Below are 11141 nucleotides of genomic sequence, written 5' to 3' on the forward strand. Positions count from 1 at the left end.
TCATTACTGCCTGACTATCACTATCTATGTTTACATTCTTGTGCCCTATAAAAGATGGTCCTCTGTCTTTCAGAGCGGAGAGAGACTTGATTGAGACCTAAGCCTGGTGTTGTGTTGTCATTTATTGTCAGAGGTCTGGTTTTCTCTCCCAATCTGCAGATTGATAAATACTTAAAATCCAGAACTCAACTGAACTTAGTCACTCCGTTTATGAAGAGACGGACAAACACTTTCTTCATCAGCACTTTCCATAAGAAAAAGCTGTAAGTTGCATAATTAATTTAATGCATTTGATCTGGTTTTAGTATTAGGCAACGGTTATTGAGCTGGTGCCACGAATAATCAAATTCCAGTAAGAAGTCTGAGTTTGGACTTTTCGGAGAACTTCAAAGGTTTACACAGATCCAAGACAGAAGCATGTGCAACTTATTATCTTCTTACTAGTAAACTCATAGCATTGATGGGATCCCAGGGGCCGTTGGAATTGAATTTGAATTGAATACATTTACTAAACCAGCACTTGACAGAGAACCCAGCACAGAATCTGAATATCCACAACTGATATCCCCCCACACAACCATGCGTCAAAGTCAGTGGGTGCAGTGAGTTTCTCTGAGGGGTATTCCTGCTCCCACATCTGCATCCCTTGTCACTTGTTTCCAAATTGTTGGTTTAAAATCTCATCTCTGACGCATCTGATGTTTGTCTAGATACTATCAGTGCAGCACGTGTTCCAGGTCCTCTGCTTCACATTGCTCTGTAGTGTGTACAATGCAGGTGTTAATCATCTGCTTAGCGTTTCAAATGAAGTGTTAATTCCTACACAAAAACAAAGAACTGATGATCCTTCTTCCAGGTAACAGCTAGATGGTTCTACTCAGCCTCATAAATGTATGTTTTTTTGTCTTCATCTATTAAACCATAAAATCACAGGAAATATTACATTTTATCAGCTTATGTTCATCTTGTCTGTTTACTTGTAGGAGTAAGGTGGCTGAGCGGTTAGGGAATCGGGCTACTAATCAGAAGGTTGCCGGTTCAATTTCTGGCAGTGACAAATGACATTGTGTCCTTGGCCAAGGCACTTCACCCTACTTGCCTCGGGGGGATAGTCCCTGTACTTTCTGTAAGGCGCTCTGGATAAGAGCTTCTGCTAAATGTAAATGTAATGTACTTCCTGATTTAGGAGTTCCATGACAAGATAATTCTTCTGTGTTGAGAGCAATGTCTATATCAGTGTACTAGCTCACTATCTGTTTACAAACAAGCCAGAAGCCTGCAATTGAAACTGAACATTTGTTTGTATATTGTCGGTATTCAAATAGCTATCTGATGTTTTCCCAAGGGGGCAATACATTGTAATGCTCCTCTGTGAGAACCTGCCATCCAATCTTTACAGCATCCAAGTGTACAGAGAGCAGAGACAGCCCCAACCGAACTCTGACCTTCCCAGGAGAAACCGTACTCTATGTAGCAGATGGTTACACTTGACATGTTTGAGTGACCTAATATTTTAGAAATACATTTTTTAATTGAATGTATTCTTTTTGTGTATGCTGTTTGTGTATACTAAAAAAGCAGAAGAGAACTACAGGCTAAAATGATTATGTACATATCAATAGCCTCTATTATATAGTTTCTCTAATATATATTTAGAGTATAGTCTATACTGATTATCATTGACTGTATTTATACTAGTGTTAAACATAACATATCTGCAGGTTGTTGGTGAATATTAGTTACAGTAGGTGAGCTGTATGAGAAATATGAGCACAGGATTATCACAGTAGTCTAAAATAGAGTTAAGCCTCAAGGTACGAATTTTCAGATAATGTGCATCCTCTATATCGTATCATTCTCAACAGTACCATTTATTCTTCACTATCTCTATCACATACGTCATGGATGAGGTCACCTCTAAAAAGTAGAACTCCACATTATATGTGCTTGAGCATCCATTACATATGAAATTGAGCACAGTATGTCATACTGTATTTGGTTGCACGTTGTGCTAATCATGTATGACACTTTTGTCTGTGGGGTGGAGCATTCCTTCCGGGCTTTGCTAGTATACTAGCATAATGTATTGTCGTTGTTGAAGAAATTCAGCATTGTAGACAGATTAAACCTGCACAAGCACTAAGGTCCTTCAGCCTAGATGTTGATTGACAGACAGACACAGACATATAGGCAAACAGACTCAAAGAAATCAAAACTTTAACATGTTGATATCCACTTTCTCCAATTCATTTCATTTATTATCAAAAATATTTTACATCTTTACATGTGAAACCCCTAACAATATAAACGTATTACAACTGCACCCAAAACACCAGTCTGTCTGAGGTTGTTTTATTTCCCACACACATTGGAGATACAGAGAAACAGAAACTCACTTTACTATCTGTAACACAGATCATTGTATTACATTTAGTCATTTAGCAGTCATTTAGCAGACGCTCTTATCCAGAGCGACTTGCAGTAAGTGTTACCCATCTATTATTTTATCTGTTCACCTTCTCTCCCTGAGAACCAAAAGCATTAATATATTTCAACGTAAGAAGCACATCCTGTTAATCTTATACTATTTATGTGCTGAAACACTGTGCTGTCTATGGAATTCAGTATTACATTGAGACTGCCATGCTGTACACTAAGCATTGTACTGCACAACATCTGGACAATGGAATGGAAACTAAATCTCATAGCAAACTTGCATAGGTCATAGCCTCTATTAGGCCCTATCGTTGCAGTCCTGACCTTGGAGAAGTCAGTGTTATTTTTGGTTGATGAAGAAGAGGTGTCAGAATGCTGGAGCGTGACCCTCTATGTTTCCTGTGGGACTGGTGTCTGGGACTCAGCCAGACCCATTTTCCCTGTGGCTCTCTGCATGGGTCAGAGCTGTTTTACCACACTAAGTTTTCCTTTCCCAGTGTTTAGATGTCCGTATTTCTATCTGTCTGAGGTACTGACTTGGGTGTGGGATTCCCCATGAAGACATTACAGTGGACATGGAAGAGACACAGCATGAGGCTACTTTATGATGCTCTAGGCATCTCTGTCCCCTCAGAAGTTCTGATCCTGTCCAATCAATGACTCATAATACCTAGAACACTGGACCCTGAGTCACTGTACTCCTCCTATTCCGCCATTTATTTCTGTTACTATTTTACACAATCTTCTTTGATCCACACTTCAAAACAGGGGCCCTGAGCATGAGGGGACTAATAAAGGTACTTCTTTGCAGGGTGTGTCCCCCCACTTGGCGTCTCTCTCATGCCATGACAAAACACAAAAACATATCATAGCAGTCATCTATATTTCCTCCCATGGTTAATTACCGACTAAGAGCTCTGTCAACTATTGTTCCCTAAATGCTGTGAAACAACATCTGCAGTAGTGTGAAGCCAATAACCTGCAAAACAGATACAAGAATTAAAGGTCTACTTAGTTTTTAACAGAGAGAGAAGCGTCGGGAGTTGATGTTCATCTTGGTGAGGCCCAAGTGTTTGAGCGGTGTCGACAGGGCAAACGCGGCCTTCATGGGGATGTCGCACAGCAGGTCCGACTCCTCTCCACACTCCTCGAGCTCATAGGTTGCGTCATCCAGCATCTCCTTGTGCCGGTGACAAATCTGCTCCACTTTCAGACGGTGTATCTCCACGCGCAGACGGATGAGCTGACGGGCCAGTCGGTTGTCCTGCAGCTGCATCTCCCGCTGTGGAAGTAGAGGCAGGGAGGGAGCAGAGTTGTAGAGAGATAGATTAGTAATAAATAACAAATAATGTAGACTAATACAGGAGTTATATCTTCGACCGATTTAGCATTGATACAGTTAATATACGCATGACTGGCATAGATTTTTTGGCGATTGAAAGCGTGGTAATTGTGTTTCGTGTGTTTGTTCAACAAGATGCAAAGCCACGAGTAGACCTACTGTAATATATTGTTAGTAGGCGTTCAAGCACTGACCAAAAATTATGAAAAACACTGAAGACACAAGGCGAACGCCAATGGAATCTAAAACAATACATTTAAATAAAACAAAGGGCCTATGTTTCATTTTAGCCTAATACGAACCATATAATCCGACCAATTTTAATTAGACATACGATTAGCCTATATGTCCGTGTATTTTTAATACTATGCACCATGCTCTCTATCCAAGTATCATAGAGGAATATAATTTCACAACAATCCAAACTATTTCGTTGACTCACCAGTTCTTTCCTAATAAAGTCCAAAGCATCGTCAATTGTATCAAAGCCGCATATGTTGCGCACTACTAGTTCAGAGTTCTCATCACGTATAATTTCAGGTAAAAGAGTAACTTTCTGTGCAGAGTCTTGTTGAGGATCATCTGCGTTCTCCTTCCATGGCCGGCTCTGTAAACGCTCTTGCCATTCAAAATATGAAGGTCTGCGAGTTTGTAATTTCAGTTTTTCAGTAAGCGCTTTCACACTATCTAAATCCTCTGTGTCTCCCTCACAGTTTTCTTCTCCTCCAAGTTCTTTGAAATCCATTGCAAGTGCTGAATTTGTGTGGAAAGTTTAACGCGTAAAGGTAAACTGTAATTCTGCGGCTGCAAACAAGGCTGAATTAGATATTCCCAGATTCCTAAAGCGCTTACTGTCCTGTATTAAGAGGGTTGTCCAGTTCTTATTGGAGTGCACTATAATACTTGTACTTTGTAGTGTCAGAGAGTGACCGCCCATAGGCTATCCCGAGTTGAGAGAGGTGTCTCCGTAACTTTCCTCATATCCACACGATCACTTTCATTTTATTTTGTACTGGCAGGCAGTACTTACAGGCCCCACCTAACATTATTACTAAGGGCAGTATTTATTATTAGTGAAGACGTTGTTCATTATAACATTGGAATATCATTTTTTTTTTTTTTTACTGATATTGACATTAACCTTCATTTTTTTTTTTTTGGGGGGGGGGGGGAATACCCTACTATTAAACTTTGTCTCCATATCAAACATATTGTTATAAAATATGCAATCTCTTTCACTGTTACCTTTCCAGGCACACCACGGAACCATAAGGATTACAGAAAAAAGTCACACAGAGGCCTATTTGGAAATGAACTACTCATCTTTTGTTCAACGTAGCCTAATGACACCATCTAGTGGTTATTTACGAAAACATTATCTAAGCACAGCATGTGCAAAATTATTTTATTGTTGGGAGTTTGGTAAGGGAACGCTTATCGGACAACTGACACATTATGGATCTCATTAAATAAGAATTTAAAAATCCGATCATTACAGACACGAAACCTTCTTAGGAAGGGTTTATAACCTGACAGTTTGTCCTCTCACTACTGCTTCCAGGAAATGATGACTTCTTCTCTTACCACAAGTTGTGGTCACATTTTGTGAAAAGCATACTTGGCCTTTCAATAAGGTGTGAGCTCTCTCACAAACTGAAAGGCGTCGCTATTATTAGGTCCTTTATCGCCAGGCAAACACTGCAGCAAGTCGATATTATGGACCGACACACCTCTTTTTCCATGTTGGAGAAATGAAGTTCATTTCGAGATTCTTTTCGTTCTTTACAAATAATCAAGATAAGAGAGGCGAAGTGAATTTATTTTGCGACCAAACAGTTCGTTCGCGGAAGACGTTTTGTCAAACCGAATAGCTTTCGGTTTTCCTCTTTTTGCGCGTAGGCGCCAGAGATGGAGTTTTCGGAGCACATCAAAACGGCCAACATTGAAGATGTTGTCCTACGACGGCCGTCACATGCTCCGATGAAAGGGACTTTATGTGTGACAGGGCATCACCTTCTGTTCTCTGACAGGGATGGAGACAGTCCAAAACAGGTCTTGGTACTTCTCAGAAACATTGATTCCATTGAGAAGAGGTAAGAAAGTTCACCTCTACATGGACACAAATTAACTACAGGATCAGACACAACCTCAGAGCTTCAAGGATAGAAGACAACTAATTTGATTGTGACAAACGTTTGGCTATAATTATGATATTCAACGTTGTCTACAATGAACGTTTTTCCCATTCTTCACTGTCCTTCTAGTGTCAGTAGATGTCTGATTATCTCTTCACTCAAGATCCATCCCATGCACTCTCTCTCTTTCTCTCTTTAACCAGTGTGGAAAACCTGTTAGGCTATTCCAGCCTCTTCTCTAGTTCAGTCCAGAGTGAAAGGTTGGACATTGTGTGTGCCGCTATGTGTGTTTGTATGCTTTGCAGGACATCACACAGCATTGTGCTGCAAAACATACAGTATAGAGCCTCTCTCATTTTCAGGCGTCATGGTTGTCTGTTTTTGTACTGTTTTCCGATATTGTACGGCTTTCAACGTTTGACATGCTTTCTCTCCTAAAACCATGTTTTGTGTTCGCTTCAAGTCAAACCGCTTTGCATAAAGGCAGAAACTAAAATGTTCATTTAAACCCATGAATCATGAATTACTGTAGCTTGTTGGGAACATACCATTACAGTCAAAGGGTTGATATTGATGGGTAAAGGGGCCCCATTAAACTGTCAACGTGTAGAACTCCCCCCTGTGTTGGCCTCTGTGTTGCTTTTTTGTTGCCTTTCTTGCTGCAAGATTTTGTTTTGCAGGCTGTGGAGTTCTAGGGATGGGGGAAGGGCATATTATGTGTGGGGTGAGATAAAGGCCAGTGTGATGATATTTGTGTGTGTCTATGTGTATTTATATGTGTGTGCGTGTGTTACTATGTTTGTATGTGTGTTTCCTTAAAGGCCAACTGGGTCATCTGGGACAATCACCCTCCGGTGTAAGGACCTGTGTGTTCTCCAGTTGGACATCCCGGGTATGGAAGAGTGTCTTAACATCGCCCACTCTATTGAGGTACAATACACAAACTGATGGAATCTACAAGTTTCAGAGGATATTGAGAAGTAAACCATTTCCTTTTTTGTCAGTACCCCCTCCCCCCACCCCCCACACACACACTCTTGCTTTCTCTGTTTCTGTTTTTTGTGCAAAACTGTTGAGTAAGATACAACAAGACATCCGGTAAGGTGTGGTAACACTACAGGTGTGGTAACACTAAAGCTGTGGTAACACTCAAAACACAGTTTGTCTCTCTCTCCCTAGACTCTCTCGTCTCTGGAGACAGTGTCACACACGTATCCCTTCTTCTACAGACCTTCTGGTTTCAGTCTGCAAAGCCAGTGGGGCCTCTCATCCACTGAGCAAGACTACGCTCAAATGGAGGATCTGGTAAAACACATACATACACAAATGCATGCGCATCCACACATATGCACATGCACACAGGCATACACTGACAAACAGACCAGGCCAGGGGCTCACACAATCAGGCAGCAACAAGACCACTGGAGCCTCCTGTCGGAGACGGGCGTGGCAGCAAGCTGAGTGAGCGTGGCGCTTCTGGAACGAGTGGCCACCTGGACACACACACAGAGTCCAGAATCCATTCTCACAGGAAAAACACTTGGCAAGCTCATTGCAGGGGTCAGAATGTATTACATGTCCTGCTGCTTAGATCCAAACTCACGCGTCACAGCCACAAGCATCTGGTGTCACTTACTGCATGAGAACTGCACAGAACAGACATAGAGGATATATAGCCATCAGTTTGACACCAGTCTCAGTCATGCTTAGCTATATCATCCTTTTCTGTCCTCTCGTTCAACTGGTTTTCCCCAGTATTTAAGTGTAGGATATATACAGTATGTTGTCAGTAAAATATGTATGTTTGGGGTCAGGGGATTTGAACCTGCTCTTAATCTACAGTCAAACATTATACAACTGAGTTATACCTATAATAATAGTTAATTTATCATTGTGGTCTCCTTATGCAGAACGACCATTGGAGGCTGAGTCATGTCAACAGGGACTACTGTGTGTGTCCATCCTACCCCTCTGCTGTGATCGTCCCCAGGGCCATTGATGATGAGGCCCTCATAAAGGTGGCCAAGTTCAGACAATGGGGGCGCTTCCCTGTGCTTTGCTATTACCACAAGCCTAACGGCATGGTGAGGACACACACACTCACACACAAACACACAGTAGTACATGTTCATACATGTGCGGATACAAGTGTCACAAAAGAATGTACACACACATTCTGCACACACACACATGCAGTGACATGGGCATATACAGCTACGCACAAAACCAGTATGCATTCACATATATACACCTCCATGTAATTACAGTGTAATTCATAGAGGAACGTATGTGACAGTTAACAGACAGTTAAACTCCCTGACTCATGTGTTTTCCAGGTCATCATGCGCAGCAGTCAGCCCCTGACAGGAGCCAATAGGAAGCGCTGCAGGGAGGATGAGCTCCTCCTCCAGGCTGTGATTGACAGATCAGAGAAGGGTTACATTATCGACACCCGCTCCAGCCAGCAGGCTCAGCAGGCGAGGATGACAGGGGGCGGCTTTGAGTCCAAATCCAGCTACAGCTGCTGGAAGAGGCTGCACAGGCAACTGGAAAGGTGTGCTGCTGGGAGCAAGAGAGGAGAAGGGTGCTTGCATGCGTGTGTGTGCATGTGTGTGTGTGTGCATGTGTTTGTGTGAGCGTGCGTGCGTGTGGGTATGAGGGAGAAAGAGCGACATTGAGAGTTGAGAGTAAGCATGGGATTTTGTAAATGTAATATCATAATACCATTTATTATTAAGAGTTCCATTATAGTGTGACCTGCCACTGAAATTCAATAAAATGTGTGTGTGCTTCCTCAGAGGGAAGGTGCTCCAGGAGAGTCTAATCAAGCTAGTGGAGGCCTGTGAGGACCACTCTGACAGTGTGGACCGCTGGCTCAGCAAGCTGGAGAACTCCAAGTGGCTGAGTCATGTTCACAATGCCCTGGCCACAGCTGGCCTCGCTGCAGAGTGTGTGGAGAGGTACAGCCGCAGGAGTATCTGCCACCATAGCACTCTCTTGAGCAAGCATACACATTGAGCATACATATGTTCTTGAGGTTTTGATGTATAACTGCTTTTCACCGTTTTTGTATTCTCTGTTACCTTCATTCTGTTCATTTGTATCACTAACCGTATACTGTATCTGTAACAACACACACATTTGATCCTTCTAACTTAAATCCAATCAATTGTTATTTTTTGGATGCTCACAGCCTAAAATATTCCCCTGTAAATGTTGTTAACAAAATGCTACGTGCTGCACTGAGACAGAGTAACCAGGTAAACATTTCAGTTGAGACAAATTGACAGTGAAGTTGTAATGCGTTGCTGTATGGTTCTCTGTGTCCAGGGATGGCCACTCGGTTCTGGTCCATGGTTCTGAGGGGACAGACACCACTCTGCTGGTGAGCTCCCTGGCCCGGCTGATCCTGGACCCAAGCTCACGCACACTGCCTGGCTTTCTGGCTCTGCTGGAGAGGGAGTGGGTGCAGGTGAGACTCATGTTTCACTGCAGGCCCGCGGCAGGATATCACATCTTCCCAATGTCAGCGTTCATCTCACTGAATGACCTTCCTTTTTTCCTGTGTGTGATGATGCTTCTCTTGTGTGTTGGTGTGCGTTGGCTTGTATTTGTGTGTGTTTATTTGTGTGTGTGTGTCCAGGCTGGCCACCCGTTCCAGCAGCGCTGCGCCCACTCTGCCTACTCCCACGCCCGTATCAGACAGGAGGCCCCAGTGTTCCTGCTGCTGCTGGACTGTGTATGGCAGCTAGCCCACCAGTTCCCCCTGGCCATGGGCTTCTCTGAGGCCCTGCTCATACGGCTGGCCTCAGATGCCTATGCCTCCAACTATGGCACCTTCCTCTGCAACTCTGACCAGGAGAGGTGAGTCCCCCTCCAGCTCTCCACTCCTTTAAGGCTTAGGTCTGAGTTTGTCTGGTCGTTTACACTCTCACTTTACTTGCCTGTCCCTATCACTCTCTCTCTCTCTTTCCATCTCCTCAGGTGTGCTCTGGGTGTGAAGGAGAGAACCCACTGTCTGTTCCAGGCTCTGTTGACACATAGGGAGAGGGACTGCTATTCAAACCCCCTGTATGAGCCCACAGAGCTGGCCATCTGGCCCTCTGTCCAGCCCCAGTCCTTGCAGCTCTGGAGAGGTGAGCTCAAGGAACATATCTGGGTCTTCTCATGGAAACATACTGAATTTCAAGGCCTAAATCAACAGTATTGGGGGGTATAGTCCTGTGTGCCATATTATTTATCTGTGAATGTTAATCACTACTGATGTATTTTTTTTTGTGATTTGTGAGTATATAAATAGCTTCATTCCTTAATCATCACTTGACATCTGGAGAACCCTAACTATATAGCAGTAATTATAGTTCAAAAGTGTATTTTACTGATTTTCTATGTTCTTGTCTGAATCAACAGGTCTGTTTTTGAGGTGGACACAACACACTCGACACCTTGAAGAGGCTCAGGAGGAAATACGCAACCTTGTCCTTGAGTGTCGCGGAGCAGGTCGAGCGTCAGGGGAACTTGACCCATAACCGTTCTAGTTCATCCATTCCAAAGACACATTTGATGTTGATTATTTAAAGTATCCTACTGTTAAACTGTGTAATTTTTTTTTATAGTAAAACCTTTGTCTGAATGTTTATAACCTTTGTTTTATAAATAATTTGTTTTTGTAACACGTGTATTTGTCTTGCTTAATTCAATAACCTTTTAAAAGATCACAATCACATGTTTTTCCATATTTTATATTGCCAATCTCATTTCAGTTGTAATTGGTAGGCTACATATTGTTTCTTGCATTATTCCTATTTTAAGTACATTAATTATATAGATTTTTAATAATAATTAAATAATAACATTTTAATTATGTGATTGTTATATTAACATTGTAATATTATTATTGGAGTAACCGTTTTGTTAAGCTCAGCTAAACAATACACACAATACAAATCCTCTGTGAGCAATGAGTCAGCATGTTTTCCCAGCGGAGCTTTGCAAGCTGGAGACTGTAGTCCTCTTCAGTCCAGGGACACCTGCTCTCGGGATTATATCACAAACGAGGAAAACCACGTATCCCAGCATGACCTTCTCTGCCTGCTTATGTACCCAATGGTTGCTCGGTGCGCCTAATCAGTGACCAATAGGAGGGTAATCTTTTAATTCTTACAGTTGAAAACTATTAAATCAGTTTTATAATCAAAAATTAGTTTAGCAGTCAAGTGTAGGTTTTG

General features: G+C 42.4%; 2 protein-coding genes across 4 annotated transcripts; one reads left to right on the forward strand and one right to left on the reverse strand.

The window, feature by feature from the left end:
• Positions 1–2216: 2216 nt before the first annotated feature.
• Positions 2217–4738, reverse strand: fam167b (family with sequence similarity 167 member B). Its single transcript, XM_084683259.1, has 2 exons — positions 4221–4738; positions 2217–3718 (listed from the first exon to the last, which is right to left on the reverse strand). Exons 1-2 carry the CDS (start codon positions 4521–4523, stop codon positions 3455–3457), a joined length of 567 nt encoding a protein of 188 aa, XP_084539385.1. The 5' UTR covers positions 4524–4738; the 3' UTR covers positions 2217–3454.
• Positions 4739–5404: 666 nt separating this feature from the next.
• LOC146299834 (myotubularin-related protein 9-like) lies at positions 5405–10586 on the forward strand. Of its 3 annotated transcripts, XM_084676634.1 has the most exons (11): positions 5405–5871; positions 6117–6173; positions 6735–6843; positions 7093–7218; positions 7824–7997; positions 8250–8467; positions 8712–8873; positions 9244–9385; positions 9557–9777; positions 9898–10049; positions 10324–10586. In XM_084676634.1, the coding sequence occupies exons 1-11, from the start codon at positions 5687–5689 to the stop codon at positions 10440–10442; spliced, it is 1665 nt and encodes a 554-aa protein (XP_084532760.1). In that variant the 5' UTR covers positions 5405–5686; the 3' UTR covers positions 10443–10586. The 3 variants fall into 3 exon arrangements, with proteins under 3 accessions (XP_084532760.1, XP_084532767.1, XP_084532776.1); XM_084676641.1 differs by lacking the exon at positions 6117–6173 and having other exon boundaries at positions 5406–5871; XM_084676650.1 differs by lacking the exons at positions 5405–5871; positions 6117–6173 and adding an exon at positions 6216–6637.
• Positions 10587–11141: the final 555 nt, after the last annotated feature.

The sequence above is a fragment of the Hypomesus nipponensis genome, chromosome 3 (assembly GCF_054491055.1).
Source record: "Hypomesus nipponensis isolate SF chromosome 3, ASM5449105v1, whole genome shotgun sequence".
In the NCBI taxonomy this organism is placed as follows: Eukaryota; Metazoa; Chordata; class Actinopteri; order Osmeriformes; family Osmeridae; genus Hypomesus; species Hypomesus nipponensis.